At 37.9% G+C, this 22394-nt stretch overlaps 3 protein-coding genes across 4 annotated transcripts in view; 2 read left to right on the top strand and 1 right to left on the bottom strand.

Moving 5' to 3' along the window:
• The window catches only part of Ntan1 (N-terminal amidohydrolase 1), a 39356-nt gene that overhangs the window by 8929 nt on the left and 8033 nt on the right, over positions 1-22394 (top strand). The window contains exon 2 of the mRNA XM_066745671.1: positions 5783-5909. The gene's annotated coding sequence lies outside the window, so the exon portion shown is untranslated. The remainder of the gene's footprint in view (positions 1-5782; positions 5910-22394) is intronic.
• LOC136784777 (uncharacterized) lies at positions 5936-11083 on the top strand. Of its 2 annotated transcripts, XM_066745669.1 has the most exons (4): positions 5936-9117; positions 9221-9440; positions 9529-9885; positions 9983-11083. In XM_066745669.1, the coding sequence occupies exons 2-4, from the start codon at positions 9247-9249 to the stop codon at positions 10830-10832; spliced, it is 1401 nt and encodes a 466-aa protein (XP_066601766.1). In that variant the 5' UTR covers positions 5936-9117; positions 9221-9246; the 3' UTR covers positions 10833-11083. The 2 variants fall into 2 exon arrangements, with proteins under 2 accessions (XP_066601766.1, XP_066601765.1); XM_066745668.1 differs by having other exon boundaries at positions 5936-9440; positions 9983-11082.
• Positions 11104-12722, bottom strand: LOC136784778 (uncharacterized). The gene is made up of 2 exons (XM_066745670.1): positions 12446-12722; positions 11104-12350 (listed from the first exon to the last, which is right to left on the bottom strand). Exons 1-2 carry the CDS (start codon positions 12720-12722, stop codon positions 11161-11163), a joined length of 1467 nt encoding a protein of 488 aa, XP_066601767.1. The 3' UTR covers positions 11104-11160.

Genomic DNA, 22394 nt, shown 5'->3' with positions numbered 1-22394 from the left:
TGATTGATATAAGGGATGGTCGGTTAATGGAAGAAATGTCCTGAAGTTTGCCGGTATTTGCGCCAGTTGTGCGGCTAACTCTGTATAGGTATACACCTATATATTTATTACTGTCGTATAGGTGAGCACGGACATAACTGTATACACTTTGGGCCAAAGTGGCCAAGTTTAATCGGAAGATAGGTAGGTATATGCATGTATATATATATAGTGGCGGCTAAAATTTACTGCAACTATGTTCAATATATATATATATAGGTTTGCGTTATATCGCCAAAGGTTGCCAGTTTTCTCACGGTACATACGCTGTCATTTTTCGCGCGTCGAATCCTTACAGCTTCCTTTAATTCCTCCTTTATCACTGCAGCACTCGGATCATGATTCACTGCTTATCATCCTGATCGCGAATCGATATCGGCCGAGCAGCGATCCGTGCAACCATCGGCCCAGTGATAATTGGATTTTAAACGTTGGCGAAAATTTCAATGCTCGGATCAACATTAAATGGACTCATGACTATTTAATTTATTTTCGCAAATTTATTCATGAAGATAAGAGACATATTTTGAATATTTAACTTTTGTGTGTACATAGAAGAAGCTCGTTACATGCATCTATAGAGCGTATATCTATATTGATCTATAATTTGAAAAAAGAAACGTCCATTTTGTAAATTTTCGAAAATTTACCGTAAGCTGCGATATAACGGAGCTTATATTCATCTCCCTGGGAGCTCTGGGTTATCGAGGAGGCAAAATGCACGAAACGGCACGCTGCGTCGAGTTTAGTGGAATTAATCGAAGCCTGTCATATCGAGTAGTGGAAAAGGACGCGCCGCGCCGTGCCGCGGCGAGAGGGCAAAGCGCGTTGATCCTCGTGCACCCCCCTATAAACTTTGACTCGAATCTCTTATAAGTCACGGACTTAACCGAGTTAAGAGACCGTTGCACGATGCTTCTGGCCTCGCGTCTCGCGCGAGAGGGTGTTCACCTTCCGCGTGGCGCATATATATATATCTACTGTGCCTCTATATAGTTTCACCTGCGACGCGAGATATATAGCTACTTGCCAAAGTCAAACGCGACGCGTAGCTGCGTTCGTTCTCCAAAAACCTCTCGGCTCGCGATATATATATATATATATATACAGAAAGAATAACGCGTGGAAATTTATCGCGGCCCGGGCCTCCGTGCAATTGCAATTCAATCCCCTTTGAACACATCAGCCATTCACCATCAGTCCTCCATCTACATATATATATATATATATATACGCACGATTCGATAAAAAAATTCGTTTCAGCGATTTTCCCCGAAGAATTTGCAAGGTTTTCGTCGATCGGTAAATTGCGAGATGAGTAACGTCTAAATTAATCACGAAAATTACAGGTTGTCGGATTCCACGAGAAAGCCGCGGTCCGCGCGAGGGTCGCATGTACGCGCGGAAGGAATTATCCCACGGGATTCCCGTGCAGGAGCTACGTTATCATCGACGTGCGCGCTCGCGGAGAGAGTCGAGTTTACATTGGACATTGCCGGGTCGCCGTGCCGCCGCTGCTGCATTAGTCTTCGCTCTATATATATATAACTACGAAGGTGCGCGCGCGCGCAAATGTACGTTGTGACCGAGATGCGTTCGTAGAGCTGGTATACGTACTACGGTGGTAACTGGACTCTACCCCCCCCCCCCCCCCCCTCCCCCACCCTCCCTCCCCCATACCCATAGGACCCGCATAAATCAGAAACTCCGGCCCCGGGGCTTAGAGCCCGGAGTCGAGTACCTATCGTTCCATCCATCCACGAATTCTCACGTGACACGTATCTATATATCCCACGTTTCCACGAGTCGAGTCGCACTTATTCCGTCAAGTGTCAACCGTGCAGCCGCGAGCAAACACCCTCGAACCGACCACTTTGATTCTCCACAACGAGAAATCCGGTAAAAGAAACAAAAATCAAAATCTCCTGGCCAAACGCTCTTTTGTCATATAAATAATCTCGATCCAGTTGGAATGAAATTCCTCGAGATACATGACTATTTTTCTATATTATTTATCCGCGATGAAAAGCGAGACTCGAAGCGATCGACATTTTAACCCGTGCATGGTAAATCTAATCCAGCGTTGGTAATGATCGATCGAAGAGATCGCGACTTGCCTGTTTTCGTTGCTTCGCGTTCTCGTTTGTTTATGGACCCCACGCTCTTCTCGGGATTAACAACCCGCGCGCGCACCTACACACACACACTGTGCTAATGTTATATTTACGAGACTTTGCGTTTCTGTTATCGTAACTATATTCCGGATAATATTACTTTCTCAGCCGTACACGTGTCTAGTGTATATTAAATTCCTGCGCGGTATTTTATAGTTTAGCCGACCACCAGCCGTTTCTTCATTATTTGCTTTACGAAATTGCCGTTGCCAGGACTTTGGTCTCTCTGATAGGATATGTATATATATATATATATATATATATATATATATGTATATATATAGTCTCGGGGCACAAATAAATCCGTCGAGATTAAACTCGCTTTAACGGAACGCTAGGAAATCCTGAATAATAAATTCTATATATATATATATATATATATATATACTGTAGGAGGGGGGGGGGGGGGGAGCAAGGATCGGGATCTCGCGCAATTGATAGGTAATGATTCGGCAGGAGTGTCACTGGGAGGGGGAAATGGACGCAAACGAGAGAAAGAGCCAGACTCTTGCGCGAAACTGCATAAAGGAAAGGTTTTGATTGCAATAGGTGAATAAACAAAGCTATGGAGGAGAACACAGGGTGGAGAACTCACGCACACTCTCTCGAATCGATCTCCATGGTAAAAAGTAGCGAGCGAGCGAGCGTCTACGTGTGTGTGTGTGTGTGTGTGTGAGAGAAGAGAAGCCGAGAGAAGCTGAGAGAACACGCACACAGTCGGTCCGCATTCCACGAGTGGAACAACCGGTACACCGAGTCCCCAGTGGTTCTCAACCCGAGCTCGAGCGGCCCCGGAGAGGCAGAAGACGATATCGGATTATGCAACCTCTGGCAGGACTCGAGTCAGCCCGAGTCCCGAGTCAGTGGCCCGTTCGATTCGTGGAGCATGAGAGAGAGAGAGAGAGAGAGAGAGAGAGAGAGAGAGGGAGACTTCCGTGTCTGCATCCACCATGCGTCTCTTCCTCCTCGTAATACCGAAATCGAAAGTTTAATTAAGAGAAGCGAAAAAATAAATTTAACCTCCTCGGTTTATTCTTTGCTCTAAACTCTTTGGGAAAGGATTTTTTCGATAATTATGCGATAGTCTATGTGGAAAAGCATGGCGTGGCGAGCCGATACGGAGCATTCGGGATTTTCCGGTAGCCCCGTAAGGGCGTGGCTATAAGGTACACCGTAGGCTGCTCGACGAGATTCATCGTCGATTGGGAAAAAACAGAAAACCAATTACCTGACTTGAGACTTGTTGCTGCGTTATGCAACTTTTCGTTCAGGGGAGCTAGGGGAAACAATGCTTTCTAAAAGCATATATATATATATATATATATATGTTGTGTGTGTGTGTGTTTGGAAGAGTGTGCATCTTTAGACTGGGACGGGGAGAGAGAGAGTTAGGAGGGGGGGGCGATTGAAGAGTTAAATCCTCAAAGTCACTCGCTGCTGTTCTCCATGAATAAAAGAAATCGACTGCGACGTTAACCTAAATTTTACGATTCGTCGAATAATCGTGCAAATGATTGGATTGGCCGTTAAATGTATATCGAATCGCTGGGGGCGACCTTCTCTTCTTCGTCTCGAATATAATCGGCCAGTGTCCTTACATACATACATATATATATATATAGAAATCTGGAAAGACAAAAATGAGAGAGTTGTAATTAAGACGAAAAATTTCTTTCAAGAATGTGACATTCTGGGAAGATATATATAGGATTGATTTTTGCCTTGGTTTGCAATGTTAAATATTTTAATTCATTATGAGATTGGGGATCGATGTCAGAGCTAGGGAGTTTGAAAGAATGGACATATATATATAGGGTTGTGAGAGATAAATCGAGGGTTGTGTGGCTGTACCTGTGCAATGTGTCAAGTTTTGCTGAATCCCTGTAATGCCTTACGTTGCGTAATTTAAAGGCTATCTCCGAAAACTAGTAATTTTCTCGAGTAACTAATGACGTGTGACACGGAGAGCTGTTGGCTAATGGCGGAAAGAGATCGAATTGATTTTCTTCTGGTTTACGTAATAAATGACTGAAAGTCGTCCCCGAAAACTATATTTCTCTCACTCTCACTCTACCCCCCCCCCCCTAAAGCTCCCCGCGCGTTGCACATGCTAATGTTGCACATCGAGTTTTTTCCATTCCACGGCTTGAGCGCAATTAATATGAATTGCCGGTTTCGCCAAGCGTTTTATTATGTGCAAACATGTTTTTACACTTGGTGCGCGTTAGTGTTCACTCGTGCACGATCGCATTGCGCAGAAGCTCGTGTATCTACGGGCTAAATTATTATTTTTCGTCCATCCACACGAGATATATATATATATATATATATACCTCGTGCATATAACGCAAGCGATGCTGCATCGAAGATCCTTCCAGCACGAATCTCGGTTTTTGGCGAAAGATCATTGCAGCAATCTCTTGGATGATCGATCAATTTGTACTCTCTAATGAAATTTTTCAAAACCTCCACGCGGTCCAATCGATTATATACGCCATGCTAGAGAATTTCCTGGGTGATTAGCATTCGAATCACCAGTTTTTCCTCAAATATCTTGTGGCTCGAAAAGATTATGTGCATATGTATAGAGGTTGGGCTTGCAGAGATGGTTATCCATCGATTTTTCTTTTATTAGGGAAGGTTAGGTATGCGGGAGAGGGGGAAGGGGGGGGGGGAGAAGCATAAATTTGTAAAGGGGCTTCCGCGATGGTCGGTCTATGCAAATGCATTTGGGAGTCGGTCGGTGCGTCACAAATTGGTTTATATATATATATATATAGGGAGCACCCAGTAGACAGGCCGGCACAGCTTGAGTCGCGCGCTGCGTTGGTAAGAGAGGAGAGGAGAGAGAGAGAGAGAGAGAGAGAGAGATGCAGGTGCGCTCGGCCGGCGCTCGCACATCAACTAACCTACGCCTGCATCCGGATGCAGCTGATGCGCGAATCACCAATATCTTGCGCTCCAAACACTCAAGGAGATATTCTATTAAAAGTCCTGCAGGATGGATCCATCCCGAAAGGAATTAACGTTTACAGATTTTGGAGATTTCGCTAGAAATTTCTGCTTATAAATAACAGATTAAAATTGCATCAGCTGTAGAAAAAGAATAAAGAGTTGGATAATGGTGCAGGTGCAACTGTCGCGTGCGAGAATTCGTTAAAATCACTGGAGTATAAGAGAAGCTCTAGGACCTCTGATAAAAGTGAATTAATTCGGATTTTATCGAATTAGCATGCGTTTTTATGCATATATATATATATATATATATATATATATACGTGCATGGATGTGGGAAACAGCTGTTGTTTTGATATTTAGGAAATTTTGCATGGCTGCAAATATGCGAAAAGCTGTTTTGTCATAGACGATGGTTGAACGAGTAATATATCCACAGTTTTATATGTATATATATATAAATATATGTATATCGAGTTTATCTCACTTTTGTCCTTTCCTCCTTCTTCCATTGTCGAAAAATAAAAGAAGACGTAGTATATAGTTTTATTTGAGCCTATTAGCTGTCTTATATACGAAAGCTTTCTAATAAGGTTTTTTGTTGTGTGTTGCAGAAGTGACAGGAGAAGAAGAAAAAGGCAGCGGGAGGAAGGGAAGGAGAGAGTCGACTAGCTCTTTTCAAAATGTCGGAGCAGTCGCGTCCATTGATTTGAAGATTATTCCAAAGAGATATCGAAGGACGTGAGTGAAAATTAAACGGTGCTTGTACCCCCTTGCTGTATTTACATATAATATATATATATATATATATATATATAAGCTTCTATAGACTTTTTTCTATGAAATTTTGTAACCAGCGATCCGTCGCGTTTCTCACATATAATAGAATTATCTGCCATATAAAGTTGAAGAAAATGAGAAAATTTGCATATGAAAAATGAATTTTGCCAAAAATGTGGTGATAGAATTTTAGTGACGATCGAAAGGCTGCATGTATGCGTGGGAAAGTTGGATTCACATTGGCCTTAATTCCGTCGCGTTTCTCGACGATCCTTTTTGTGGCCGTTATTGGGACCGTTCTCCATCTAATCGATTCGAGCTCGGATAAGATAAGCCGCAGAGAATCTTTGAGGGAGGGATCCCACCAGAAGCATTTTTTTCTTTTCAAAATCACCGCGTAGAAATCATTTACTCCATCTTTCAAATATACGTGTCACTTAATTTTATCTTTTAAATAAACCATCATTTATTTCCCAATTAAGCTTCATATATATATATATATATATGTATATGATGATTAATATAGGAAAGAAAATGGAGTATTTTTAATGAAATAATTACCCTGGTAGGAAATAAACCATGGCTCTGAATGGATCATGGCTAGTTCACCTTAGATTTGTGGGAAGCACTCTAGTGAGGAAAATTAACCAGAGTATTGTCGGGTTTGTAACGCTCAGGTTGACCGGATACTGTTTAATTGAATTAGTGAAGCGTTGATAAGTTTTCCCTTATAATCCTCATGATATTTTAGTATAATGGTTATGCGCTGTTTAACGAGTTGGGTGCTGATCAGGTTTTCCCTCTAATCCTCTAACTATTTTATTGAAGTTATGTAGGTATTCAACAATTTTTTTAATAAATTCATTCTTTTTAAATAAGCTATAGAGTAGACTGGTGTAAGATGATGCAAAGGATAAAAGCAAGTAGTGCACTTAGTAAAAAGTAAACTTATTCAATTAAAACAATTTCATTAATATTTTAAATTGTGACACTCACTCTGTTAATAACAGTTTAAAATTTTAATGAAATTGTTTTAAGTGAATTGTAAGACAACTTTTTACTAAGTGCAGTACTTGCTCTTATCCTTTGCATTATCTTACATCAGTCTACTATACAGCTTAGAAAATAATAAATTTATTAAGAGAATTTTTGAATACCCTTTAGTGAAAGACTTTAAATAAAAACATGTATTACAATATATTTAAAATTTATTTTAATTGAACACACACACACACTGCACTAATACAATAAACTTTAAAAATATTACAATACATCCGATCATCACCATATGCATTGACGATCACTACAGAAATGGCATCAATTATTAAAGACTAAGTGAAATTGATTAAATTCTAAGTAGCACCAAATCAGTTTTCCTTTAGATGTATCTCTTGACTTACCCATTAAAATAATATACATGTAACTGGTCAGCGCCAAATTAGTACCAGGTCAGTTTTCCTTTAACTAGTTTATCTGATTACATACTAGATAGGTTACCGAAAAAACGATGAATTTCTACTAAGGTGGTCAGCCCAAATCAGTGCTTGATCAGTTTTCTCTTAATCCGTTCATCTGACTAGATACTAGATTAGGCTTGCCATACCGTCCTCTTTTTCCCGCACATCATTCTCTTTCAAGCGAATTCTAAAGAAATTCAATAGGGGTATTTATAATTTTAATAAATAAATTAATAATATCATTGCTCCTATAAAACTATTTTCAATAATAACAGTCTTTATTTCAATATGTCTAATGTGTCCGGGGTTATAAATGGGAACCTTATACTAGATAGATTACCGAAAAAACTATGAATTTCTACTAAAGTGGTCAGCCCAAATCAGTGCTTGATCAGTTTTCCTTTACTCAGCTTATCTGACTAGATACTAGATAGGCCATCGAAAAAACTGAATGAATTTCTACTAAAGTTCTCGCGGTACTGTTACCCTCAATTACTTTACTCGATCGATCTATAATATCGCATATCCTTGCCAATATTTCTCTCGGTTGCACGAAAAAAAAAAAAAACAGTCGAATGAAAATTAAAAGTTGCTCGTATCCATGGGCCAGTTAGGAATTTATTGTTCGGGAGTTTAGAAATGTTTAATTTTAAATCGAATAAGCAGCTCGATCCTTCGTATATATAGCACATATACATATAGTTACTCGTCAGGATGCCGTTGAAGGATTTTCTGGTCCGCAAGAACAGTGGGAGGAATGATTTGCATGAGAAATGGATTGTTCGGAAAAATGCGAGAAATGAATTTTACTACGGCGCGGAGCACTGTGGAGGGCCGCAGCCAAGCCGCAGCTTAGCTGCGGGAAGCTGACTCCGTTCGACATTGGAATTACATATATATGTATATCCATGTTTCTCTGCTCTTTCGGATCGTTCACAGATATCTATATACATATATATATATATATATATATAGTTGATTCGAAGGAAGATAAGATATGTAAAAGAAAGAAGAATGTTTGAGAATGCCGAGCTGTCGCGACGGGAGCGAAAGGTCGATCGACACTCGGCAGGCAAAGTGACATGGCTGAGGGATCAGCTCTGCAGCTTGAATCTCGATATACATATAAATCGATTCGGCTTTCAATTTGATATGATTAGATTGTGAATTGTTCCATTCCGTTCCGTTCCGTTCCGCGTCTGTACAAATGACGATTTGACTTTTTTACCGTACAAGCGCTAGGGGAAAAGCAGGATCTGTTGCTAAGAATTAAGAGTCTGTTGATATGGTGATATATATATATATATATATATATATATATAGTGAAAACAATGAATATAAACATGAGTGTGCAATGTGCATAAAGGGATTCCCCTGGCTCGCTCGGCGTCAGTAAGAAGTGACGACTGGCAACGGACCCGAGTCGCAAAATTTGGTCTGACTTTAACCTATAAATTTAGTTGAAAACAGGTCTTTTAATTGATACTATAATGGTGGCCTGATTTTGGTCTACTTAGGGTCAAAACAGATCAAAGGCAGGTCTTGGAAAAGACCAAAACTAGAGTCTTATAGCTTGGCTTGGAATTATCTGGGTACGTTTAAATAATGACATAGTTACTAAAATTGTTTTGGCTATTGGGAACTGACATGGGAGAAGAGTGGGGGAAAATATGGCGGAAAGAAGCATGCTTCACAAAGCTATACATATACATGTATGTTGAAGAATGTATTTAAATTTAATAGAAATAATATCATGGGTAGGTGATAATCCAAGACAAAAAAATATAAATGATGCCGAGAGAATTTTATGTGCAGGGCATCTAATAAAATGTGGTCTAAATATGGAAGAAAGTGATTATAATGTAATAGCTATCACCGCTTTCTGCATGCAAACATCACATTTAAAAGAGAAACCACATGAAATAAAGGCCAAAATATCTAAAAGTGGAAAAATAATTACAGTAAGTTGTACATGTAAAGCTGGTTTAGGAGAAAGGTGCAAGCACGCAGTAGCAACATTATTATTTTGTTATCGGTTAGTTCATTTCTACTTAATTATAAATTATTGAAACATATACAATGAAATCTAAATAAACTATTAAAAAATAATTTTTCTTTTGCAGAAAAGATGATAACTTAGAAATTCTTTCATCTACTGATAAGAAGTGTAAATGGAAGGATTCATACGTAAAAGCTTTAAAACAATATGATGCAGCTCCAATTGAAAATCATGTTTGTTTTTCAAGATCCATGGATAAAAGATTTATTGGAGAAGCAACTGAAGACTATAGTAATGATCACATATTTAATTGTAATAGTGATGATGAAACAGTATTCACGAAAGATTTAAATTCTTCCAAACCTTTACTAAAATATGATAGCCCTAAGTACTTAATGATAAATCCAACTAGTGATGATAATAGTAAAATAATAGCCATAATAAGTGACGAACTGGTATATTCAGCTTTTGCAAAGCACAAGTAAATGTTGAAATAAATATTTTAATATATCTAATAATCTAGAGAATAAAGTTATTATTTACTGTAACGTAGAATGTATTTTTTGCTGCTATTACAGATTGGGTCGTCATAAGTCAATAGCTTTAAATAATAATAATTATTTAATAATTAGCAGAGAAGAGAAAGAAGCTATTAGTACAATATTTAGGTACCAAAGAAGCGAATTTATGGAAGAAATTGAAAATATAAATGTACAGTTATCAAGAGACTGCTGTCATGAAACATTAAAAGATTTTAGTGAAGATTTCGAAGCAATATGTGAGAAAACAAAACTAAATTATGCTGATTGGCATAAGGCTAGACAATTTCGCATTACTGGTTCTGTTTGCTATAAACTTTATACTTATACTAAAAATAAAAATCCTGATTGGAGGAAACAAACCAAAGCATTATTTGAACCAGTTAGTTTTTCAAACGAGTATACTGAGTATGGTAAGGAAACTGAAAAAGAAGCTCGAGAGTTATTTAAAGATTTAACGAAAAAGAATATTGTAGAAACTGGACTAATAATTTCGAAACAAAATCAATGGTTAGGTTACTCCCCTGATGGCATAATTATAACAAATGGCATTCCATCAGAGTTATTAGAAATTAAGTGTCCTTTTAAAGGTAAATCCAAAGGTATTGATGAAACTGTGCAATCGGAATTAAAAAAAAGCTTGAAAATAGAAGGAGAGAATATTGTTTTGAGAGAAAGGCACAAATTTTATGGACAAATCCAATTGGGAATGGCTGTTGTTAATGTTAAAAAAACATTCTTTGTTTATTATTCATCTTTTGATAAAAAGTTATTTATGATTAGCGTTAATTTTAATGAAGAATATGCAAAGAAAATGTTGACAGCGTTGAAGAAAGTTTATTTTCAGGAGATACTACATGACGTATGTTTGACAAAAAGAAAAAATTAATAGTAATGAGAAAAGTTAAAAGTATTTAATGTTTAATAGTTCTGCGAAAGTTGAATGACTGTGATAAAAGATGTGTATCTACTAGTTAATTTCGCATTAAAGTGTTTAATTAAGACAAGCATTTTAAAAACAAAGAAAAATATAGAAAAACATTCAATATTAGTGATATTGAAAATAATATATTATTAATGTTACATATGTTCTTATTTTATCTCAAATATTCTGATGTTAAACTAATTTTAATAATTGTTTAATAAACATGCATTTATGAATTAGAATATAATTTTTTCAAAATAATTTATTTTATTATCCATATCTTCTTTGAACTTTAATTTTTCATAAACTTATCGTCTTTAAAAATTGACGAGCTCAAATTCACTGTTGCACAAACTACTGTGAAAATTTCTTCCAAAATAGGAACAAGTTGTACAGACATTGTTTTACCTAAAATTGAAAAGGTCTTAATTCGTTGATTTGTCCTTTCAACGTGAACTCTTGCTTTCGCTATTTTTGAAGTTAATATTGATTCGCTTTTGCTGAATTGCTTTTTATTTCTTAAAAACGGTGGTCTTATAAGTTTCCAATTATTTCTAGCACATAATTCATCTATTAAAAATCCTCTGTCAGTCATTACTGCATCACCAGGTTCTAATAAACTTAATAGATCACTTTGCTGAAATATTGCCGTATCACTACTTCTGCCACCATATGGTTTACTAATAAAAGAAATTAAACCTCCTGGTGTGACACCAGTCATTATTTTACAAGTAGTCGAACTTTTATAATTTGAGTATGTCAATTCTTGGCAGCAAAGGTTTTTTGGAGACTGAATAAAAATTTCTGTACAGTCTAAGACTACCCTAGTATCTTCAAAATTCTTAAAACATTCAGGTAAATTTTTTGATATTTCTTCTCTTGATGGCCAAGGTACGACAATTTTCAAGCACTTGCTTAACATTTTTAATGTTGAGTAAAATATTCGACGACACTGTACAGCAGAACAATTATTAATAAGCAGTGCTAAAAATGTATATGAAACATCTTGTTTTAATTTTACATAAGTCATGATAATTTGTTCCTTTAAAGTCATTTGGGATTTTGGTAAATGCTTTCCATAAACTAATTCCATTATTTTAACAATTGTATCAAGAACTTTAAAAGATGGAATTCCAGTTGCTGTTGATAAGTCAGCTTCAGTAACTATGAAATTGATTAAATGTGGTTTATGAAAGATGGTATTAACTTGTATACTAACGTCACTGTATACTTTGTCTAGTGAAACTTTTACATTCTTAACCACTGTACTTGTTTCAGTACTATTCTCAATAAATTCCATAAAACTTTCTTCGATTTCCTCTGGAGTATCATTTTTTTTTATTACGGTGTTAAGTCGATCCCTCCTCAATCTTCTTACAAGTCGTGCCTCATTTTTTGCAGCATCTATTACTCCAAAACCTTTTGGTAAGTTGCAGGATGGAACTGCAGTCTTTTTTAAAATTCTTTTTTTTGAGGGTATATCTACATACATAAATACAATTGTTAGAAATTATTTTATATAAATACATAGTATATTCTCATTATAAATTGTTTCAGGTCAAAAGTTATAAGTTTACCTGGTAATATATAATCACATTTCTTGAAATGTAAAGAGCATACTTTCATATTTCGTTTAATATTTTTTAATTTTAGCAAATGTTTCCATGCTTTAAATTTATCAATTTTTTCTTTATTGCCAAAAAAATTAGTAATAGTAACTAAATGATCGCCAGCTTTAGGAAACGAATGGAATGTAAGTGTTAAATCCTTCGTGGATTTACTTTGGCAACCGTTTACTGCACAATACAGTCTATTTTTTGATTTTTCACGTGCTGTTAAAATTCCTACTTCCATATTTTCTTATTTTTTATAATATTAATAAAATGTAATAAATCAGTAATAAATATCAATTATATCATTAATAGCATAGCATGCTTAAAATAGTTCGGATTTCTATCACCAGATGTCATGTTCCAATCTGTCAGTTCCCAATTGAGAATAAAAATTAAATTATAAAACGATTATTGAAAGTGTTGATAAGTCATGTAACGCATTACATCGAGTTCGGTTACGGTAAACCTAACCTGATCCTGATATAAATGATAAGTTTGACACTTGTGAGAGAATTTATCCGGTATGTGCCCAGGTTTAATACACGCAGATATGGTAACTCGAGGGAAAACCTTAAACCTCCACCATGCCTACCCTGTGTATCGAGAGTCTGGTAAGCATGGTGGAGGACTAGGGTTCTCCCTCGAGTTACCAATTTTGTGAAGACGAATGCTGATCTGGTGCCGCTGGGCACTTAAATATACCTGCGGACAACAAGTTAGGAGCGAGAACGCTCCGCGCGGTGGCCACCTGGCGGCGGTGAGTGGAAGTTGGGAAAATTTAGTTTAAAATCAAACTAAATTTATAGCATAACCTTTTCTTGTGATCTAACGTAGTTTAAAATCAGACAAATTTGGCATAACCTTCTTTTGATCTAATGTAGTTCAAAAGTAGACCAAATTTGTAGTAAATGAAATTTGTCGTGACCTCTTTTTGATCTACAAAATATTTCAAATAGGTCAATATCAGGTCTAGTTAGGTAAAAATAAGATATTCGCTTTGCCGGCATTGCGAATTATCAAAGGAATTAGACTCTAAGCAGGACAAATTTTTTGACTCGGACGAGGACGTCTCGAAAATTCAATCGGCTATTTTCCTATTTATCGGGGCATCGCGACTCGTTACGTATAACGTCATCGCGCACCGATCACTCGTTATCCGCTCAGAGAGGAGGAGAGAGAGAGAGAGAGAGAGAGAGAGAGAGAGAGAGAGAGAGAGAGAGAGAGAGAGAGAGAGCTTATTACGCACCTTATCGTATACATATCGTACGTCTTCTAACCGCTTCGACGGGAAAGAGTCATAAATTGAATGGCTCCGAGGGTTAAGGGAGTTTGGTCCCGCTGCAAGTCGAGGTCCAAAATGGATCCTCTGGAGAGATACTGGAGTCCTTGCTCGCGTTGAAATTTTAAGCATCCTTGGGGCCTGCGGGCTGTTGCTGGAAAAAACTTATCATAACGATGAGCTTATGTATCGCGTCCCCTGACATCGACCACTGCAGGTCGATTATCACTCTTATTTAACATATAAGCAACCATCTGATAAGAATATTTCAACTCGAGATTAACGCTTATCGAGGGAGCTTTTTTTTTTCGGATTTTAACGATTGTTTTTTTATCGATCCACTTGGATCTATGATTAAGGACTTTAGGGCTGTATAGGGGTAACGATATCGTCGATGATCCAGATGGAATTTTTCATCGTATCTCCCATCGTATGACGCGCCAACATCTCGCGTTTTTTCGGTATAGGGATCGAAATGAAAGGTATAGCAGAGCAGCGTAAACCTTGAAGTCGGTCGAGCGATTAGTTGGAACAGTTTGGAGGAAGTTGGGAGAGAGACAAGGATCCATTGATGAATCAAGTTTCGAGTCGAAGGAATAAGGAGAGGGAACTAGAGAGAATGAGCGATTGGATGAAGGAGCATTATTGTCGTTTGTTCTTTCACGTTTCTCGGCTCTCGGGCCAGGCCACAAGTGTGTATATATATATATATATATATATATATATATATAGGGACAGAGGGCCTCGATACATTACCTCCAATCCCTCTTCGCTCGTTCGCTCTCTAGCACCCATTTCTCCATCTCTCTCCTTATACAAACTCATCATCATATATTCTAATCTGCCATATCATTCCTAGTAACATGATTTTATCTATCGAAGATTGTCCAACTTGATAAAACTACATTTATTTTCATACATTTAATCGCCTCCGATTAATAATAATAAAGGGAATTAAGAAATTAATTCTTACACGTTTATCACGCCTATTTATCTTTACAATCCCTGTGCGCGCTAATCGAATCAGTACATCTATTGGCCTCCAAACTTTTCTTTCTATTAACACTTTGCCCTTCAATAATTATCAGCTCATCATCATTTTGATCTCTCGTAGATAAGAATATAATGAAGATTATTCATTCTTAGAGGCTGCAATGCATGGGAAAAGTTGCCTTTATATAGTTAGTAGAGATTTCCGGGCTTCCTTTTTATATGCTGGCCATTTCAATTTCCAAATTTTATCAAACTCCTAACGATTGGTGGCTTGGCAATTGTTTTAATCACTTTTCATTGTTAGCCGGACGGACGAACTTGTACGTTATGATTGGCGAAAGCGAAGGTTGAACATTTATGACTGCAGTCGTCAAGTTATTGCTAAAGACAGAAATGATTACACGGTTGGTATTGCTGGCATATTACTGCTTTTTCAGTAGAATCGACTTTTTGGTCCGATTGCATGGTGTTGGAGCGAGAATTATCTTGGTGGGACGACCGTCACTCGTGAAAGTGAAGGTGCGATTATATAGCTGACGTACGTACGTATAGAGAGGTAGCTGCCAAAGACAGAAACACTCTACGACGGTTGATATTGTGTTCGCTTTACCGCGCGCTTTTTCAAGCCAATCAATTTTTTCGTTTAGTTCATTTTAGAGCGAAAACTATCGCCCGTCTATATATAGACACGATCGATAGAGAGCCAGCCTTTAACGAGCAACTTGGAATAATATATTTACTTCGATTGGGAGAGTGCGCGACTATATCATTATTAATCTTGGAAAAATGCATTCAGTCAAATGCGAGTGCAATTTTAAATATTTGTTCTATTTATAGATATATTTTTTTGTCCAATTTATGCCTATTACCTCAATAAAGGAAGTTATTATTATTCTTATAAATTTGTACATTCACTAGTTTATGCTTTATCATCCTGTATAATTTAATAATTGACAGAACTTGGGTGGAGGTGCATGACCAGGGACAATTGTAACATTCAAATTTGTGGCTCCGTCCGTTAATGAAATTTAATATCGTTTAGTTCCTTTCTTGAATACTATAAGACGCTATAGTTGCAATAGTTTAGGATCGCCAATGCTAAGTCACTGTTTTTAGAAATGAGGAAATCAGTTTTTTGCACTCTTTTGTGATTATTTCACTTGCTCCTTAACTTTGAGTTGCTCATTAACTATCGTGTAAATACTAAAATTCAATACATGACTGAAATCGTCATTTATTCGAGTTATTTTTTCAATGTCGAATGATTTATAAATATGAAATTATCCTGGTAGAAAATAAAACATGGCCCTGAACAGATCCTGACCAGTTCACCTTAGATTTATGGGGGGGGGGGGGGCGCTGATAAGGAAAACTAGCCAGGGCATTGTCGGGTTTGTAATGCTCAGGTTGACCAGAAACTGTTTAGTGAAATTATTGAGGCGTTGATCAGTTTTCCCCGCTAATCCCCTAACTATTTTATTGAGGTTATGTACACTGAGTTTTCAACAATTCTCTTAATAAATTCATTCTTTTTGAAGCTATAGAGTAGACTAGTGTAATATAGTGTAAATGATAAAACCAAATACTGCATTTAGCAAAAAGTAAGCTTATTCAATTAAAACAATTTCATTAATATTTTAAACTGTGACTGTCACTGTCAATAACAGTTCAAAATATTAATAAAATTATTGTTTTAAATGAATTATAAACTAGATCACTTTTTACTAAGCACGGTACTTGCTCTTATCCTTTGTATTGTCTTACATCAGTCTACCCTATAGCTTGAAAAATAATCAATTTATTAAGAGAATTTTTGAATACGCTTAAATGTGAAGGATTTTAAATGAAAACACACACATACACATATATTACAATATATTTAAATTTCATCACAATTGAACTCACTGCAATAATACAATAAGCTTTAATATAACACGAGATATAACACATCCGATCATCACCATGCATATGCATTGATGATCACTACGGAAATAGCATCAGTTGTTAAAAACTAAGTAAAACTGATTAAGCCCTAAGCAGCGCCAAATCAGTTTTCCTTTAGATGTATCTCTTGACTTACCTATGAAAATAATATACATGCATGTAAGTGGTCATCACCAAATCAGTACCATGTCAGTTTTCCTTTACTAGTTTATCTGACTATAAGGTGGTCAGCGCCAAATCAGGGTTTGATCAGCTTTCCTTTAATCAGTTTCTCTGATGGTTATAGATACTAGATAGGCCATCGAAAAAACTGGATGAATTTCTATTAGGGTATGTTGGTGAAATTTTACTGCGTAATAATTTGAAATGTGTGGGATTAAATGTAACAAGTAAACTGGTGTCGATTGTACCATGCTAATTAACATTACGTATTGCGATAAACATTATTCTGATCGAGTAAATGTTCAAATGTTACAGGAAATAAAAATGTTTTTCATAAAAAGAATTTTATTTTTATAAAATAGTTAATGGTGGATATTTTGATTATTTACAAGTAAATTTCATTTTTTAATGCATTTTAACTTTTAGATAACATACTCTGTTTATCGAAGTATCTTCAATTACTTTTTTATCCATGCACTATGGGAATTACTCACATTTTACAATTGAGAATCGATGTGTTACAATTGACATACCTGTGTAGGGCCGGATGTAACAAATTGCACGTGGTACTGTATTAATTGTTTGCTTATGGATCAATTAAAATATTACTTCAATAAAAATATATTTGCATTCTAGACATATGTAGTAAGTATCAACATTTTTTTGAGATTTTTAACATCAGTAGGGTTCTCGGAAAAAAATGAGACTTACTTTTTTTACAATTATCCCCGATCTCCCCTATGCATATATATATATAGACTACGGCAGTCTTAAATACGCAGTAAACGAAGATTTTGATATTAATTTATTAGAAAAGGCAAATTCAAAGTATTCTGTTTAATATAGGAATAATCTTTGGGAAGAACAACTGTTTCCAAGCTATACCTTTTATTTTTAAGTCATTGAAAAGAATGAAATTGAAATTATATATCTACGAGAATGCGCAGTCTCTTTAAATCTAACGTGCAACCGGGTTGTGTTTTAAATTCGAACGGTCTCCGAACAAGAAGTTTTCGTCGTGTTGAATATAATGGACGAACGAGCGAATTAGGAAATCAATTATGAGCTATCGTCGAGTGATAGCCGATACCCTCGATTGCCGGAACGATCCTACAGTTGGTAATTTACGCACTTGGCGATTACATAATCAGCCTGGCTTAATTAGGCGCTGAATTACCTGGAATAGGAATCTAGCATGGTTGGATAATCGTCATAGGGGAGGAGGGAGAAAGAGTGAAAGAGAGAGAGAGAGAGAGAGAGAGAAAGAGAGAGAGAGAGAGAGAGAGAGAGATTGCTCGTCGCGTTATACCTATTATATATATATATATATAGCATAGGTCGATCGGAGTCTCCCAATTGAACGGCAGCAGAACCCAATGCTATTGCCCGTTCATTCATTCTCGCTAATTTGTCCTAATAATTCAATTCGCAATAACGTCTGTCCATTGATGACGATCAGAAGAGAGAGAGAGAGAGAGAGAGAGAGAGAAAGGGGCTGGCCTGCGCGGAGAATTCTTCAAATCGTTCGCAGTTGCTTCCTGCGGACGAGTCAACGCGAAGACCATTCGAGAGTCATTATGCGCCTAACCTGCACAAAATTAATCATTCGAATAATTAAGAGCCGCCAAACATATCGTTTTCACGTTTAAATGGCAAAAACTTTTATGTGTTTGTATAAGAATGCATACTGAACAAATATTGAATAACGTTTTATTGCGTCGACTGTTTCTTCTTCGACAATCGTATATATATATATATATAGACTTTCGAAGAGACGAGTTTGTAAAAAAAGATGCGAGGAATCGAGGGAGGATGAATGGCGATAGTGAAGAAGGTGGGGGAGGACGGTTCGTGACCGTAATGGACGGTGAGGCTGAAGCGAGGCTGCTGCGAGGATCGAGCCACACGGAAATCCACTTGAAAAGTAGCCATTACCTTAATTATTGGGCTTTCCAAGCGAGAGCCGACCGCCGCACCATGGCTGCACGTATATATGTACGGAAATATATAGGAGCACTGGACGCGCCGAGCTATCCCTAGGGAGACACCCTTCCCCCCTACTCATTCTTATTCCTAGCCAGAGGTTCCCAAGCTCCCACGTGTGCGCAGCCGATTCCACGAAAGCAACTATGGCCCGGCAATCTTGGAAATAATCCTCCCGAGAAATTCCTCGCACAATTTTCATTTCTCCTCGACGACGTCGACGGTGAAATAATTACGCAAGGAGATCCTCCAAGAGTGCAAATAGCAACTGCGGATAAATAATTGATCGTTACGGAATTCTACTGGTATCGGGGAGATAAGAGCCATGCAGCTATATATATATATATATAAGGATGAGGTTGAGCGATGACGCGCGGCACGTCTATCCATCAGTTTGGCTGCTGTTGCTGCTTTTTATCAGCAACGGCGGGAACGAACGAATCCATTCCATTCGAGACTCCAAATGAAATTCATAAATAATTCTACCCCGTGTGTATAGTGCTTGCTCGATGATCTCGATTCCTCTCTCGCTTTTCTTCCCGTCTTGCAGCGCGCCATTATCTGTTGCGGTAAATTCTGATAGTTCCGAAACGGCGCTGCGTGCTGGCAGCACCCCAACTATACGATATATCACAATTGCTGCATATTATACGTTTTCGAAAATCCGTCATCCGGCCGTCTTCTATTCGCCAATTGGTGAACTTCGTGATGGAGAATCATCTTTGTCCATTTAAGTTTGATGGAGCACGTATATATACACGTTTATTGCGGTATTTCGTTGAGCAGCTGATGGGATTTCCAGAAATTTACTTGTCACTCGTAATCTGTAAAGATACTCCCTTGTTTCAGTCTGAAGTGGAGAAATTTTATTTATCGCTCAATGGCGTGCTGGTGCTCGTGCTTATCGATGTTATTAGCTCGAAGAGTCGATAGTTTTTTCATCGGTTTGAGAAGCGCGTCGAAGCTTCGAGCTTCGGCGATAAATCATCGGCTATATTGGAGAAATTTAATCTCTTTCATGGATTGTGGAATTTTCAGATGTGTTGGAGTGGTCTGCGCGTATCCAGGGAGATTCGGTCCTTATCTCTGCTCCAGATACGACCGGACCATATTTATGTCCGACACCTTATCTATCGAGGAGCGGACTTTTTCCATTTTTCCAGTAGCCATTCCTGGAACGGGGAGGACCGAGGCGATTAAAAATCATCGAACGACGAACGAGTTTCTCGTTGCTCCGTGTTAAGAGAGCTGTGTAACGGTTTGCCTCTCGTGTTCTGCTGCTGCTGATTCACTCGAGTTTCTTAATTGGTATACGAGTATTTCTTGAGAGAGAGAGAGAGAGAGGGAGAGAGAGAGGGAGAGTTAGCAAGAATCACAAGTATATACAGGAGAGATTAAAGAGAGAATCGTTCTCGCTTATGAGAACCACAGTGCGAGCGAGGGGGGCGAAGAGAAAAAATTGAGTAGGAGGTGCATCATGGTGCAGCACAAATAGTATATATATATATATGTATATCATGGTGTTGGAACAGAAGAATTTATCTATTCTTCGGAGGAACGGATAAGATTATCACGGGAGAAGAAAAATCAGGGAAAAGTTAAGCTCGGCTCTGATTTCATCAGTTTCATCAGGTCCCCAAGTATGAGTCAAGTAATTGGAATATTTAGCAAGAATCTGGTATACGAGAGGGATTGATAATCATAGAATCTAGTAAATTCTGTTAAGAAAGCCTAATCTAATGAATAAATTATTTTTAGCAAGAAATTTGCAAGAACAGGTGGAGAACAGAGGCAGGCGTCGGTAAACCGGAGAATCGTTCCTTTTATCCGATTCAGTGTGGGAAAGAGGAGGGAGAAAGAGAGATAGAGAGAGAGAGAGGTTACAGAGTGTAATATATATTTATAGATTACAGTATAACACAGAGTTTAGCGAGTAGGATTAGAAGAATCTGGGTATAAATTGAGATAATCATTGATGGAAGAGCTAAATTCGAATAAAAGTTTTATCGAACGAGAGCTCGGTTTGGCACAATAATATATTATATAAAGGAGTTGGAGCAGTGAGAAAAATCTTTTCATCCAATTAACAGTTATTCGTGATTTCAATAACTAAATTTGTTGATACTATGAATAACTTGACGATCAATTAATTTTTCGTAATATTAATAAAATTAATTTATTAATATCACGAATAACTGTTAATTGGATGAAAATAAATGTGAAATTTTTCTCAGTGAAAGAACGGAGTGTGTGCCGATTCGAGTTTTTGCTGCGACATATATGACATTATATATATATACAGAGCTGTTCGGATAAAGCGAATCAAACCTTGGACATAAAATGCTGTTTACCTTTGTAACTAGAAGAGATATCAATTTTTGCTACAAGACCTTTCTGAACGCAAATCAATAAAAGACGCTTGGAAAAGGTCTTGTAACAAAAATTGCTATCTCTTCTAGTTACAAAGTTATAACAGCATTTTATGTCCATGGTCTGATTCGTTGTATCCGAACAACCCTGTATATACATCTATATGACGCGAGAGTAATAGAGAGAAGGAGCAGGACCTTTTAATATTAATATTACAGTGTGTGTATACGTGTAGGATCAGAGGAGATCGAGACCGAGAGTAAAAGTTGAGATAATCCTTATGGTAATAGTCGCGAGTGTCGAGGGAGAGCAAAGTTAGACTGGACTGACTGTGATTTTATCAGGAAGCGAAGCCGCGCATGCACGGAAAGGATTAGGCACGGATGAAACGTTAGGCTGGCGATAAAATCTGAGGAACGAAAGACGATGAGCAGGCTGCGCGGGATGAAAGCGCGCGATCTCTCGCAGAATCTGCCGGAACGAATCCTTTTCCCTCCTTTTTCATATTCCTCTGCTTGGTCTTTCTTTAATATTTCTATCCGTCTGCCCCCCTCCCCCCCCCCCTCTCCCCTCACCACCGGACTCTTCCTCCTCCTGTTCATCATAATAATAATCACGAGCATCATCATCATCATGGCGATGATCGTCAGTGGAGACTCCCTCGTAGCTCTCCTCGCCGCAGCCGCCGAGAGACTCGCTCGCTTCTTGCTCGTGTTGCGTTCCTCGCTGCAACGGCTACGCCCCCTCGTTCCCTCGATCTAGTCGATCGCCGATTAAAACCGCTCGATCCACTCTGAAACTCAACGATCCATTACGGATAAGCTCGATATTATCCAATATACCATTTTACGAATTTTTGCAGAAACACGCATTATTTTCAAGCGTGCAGTAATCGACGTGGTTGCAGCCGAAGGAGCGAATTAGCGGCAGTCTGCAGTTGTCCGGTCCCATGGTGCACAAAGTTGTTTGTCAGTGCTCTCGAATCGCACACGTGCGTTTGCGTACCGTGCGTATGCGTGCTTCGGATATATCGGTGGCTTTTCGTGATTGCTCTCTTTTTCAAAAGTGCAATGGCGTAAAAAGCGAGCGGCCCGCGGAATTCCCATGACGTAGCTGGAAAATTAGAAGCGAGAGCCGGCTCTCCGTGTGCGAGATTATACGGCAGTGCAGCTACGGTCATTG

The sequence above is a fragment of the Prorops nasuta genome, unplaced genomic scaffold (assembly GCF_024137725.1).
Source record: "Prorops nasuta isolate Cenicafe-Biocafe unplaced genomic scaffold, Cenicafe_Pnas_1.2 PNAS00072, whole genome shotgun sequence".
NCBI classification, from domain to species: domain Eukaryota; kingdom Metazoa; phylum Arthropoda; class Insecta; order Hymenoptera; family Bethylidae; genus Prorops; species Prorops nasuta.
This window is presented reverse-complemented; position numbering and strand designations above follow the sequence as displayed.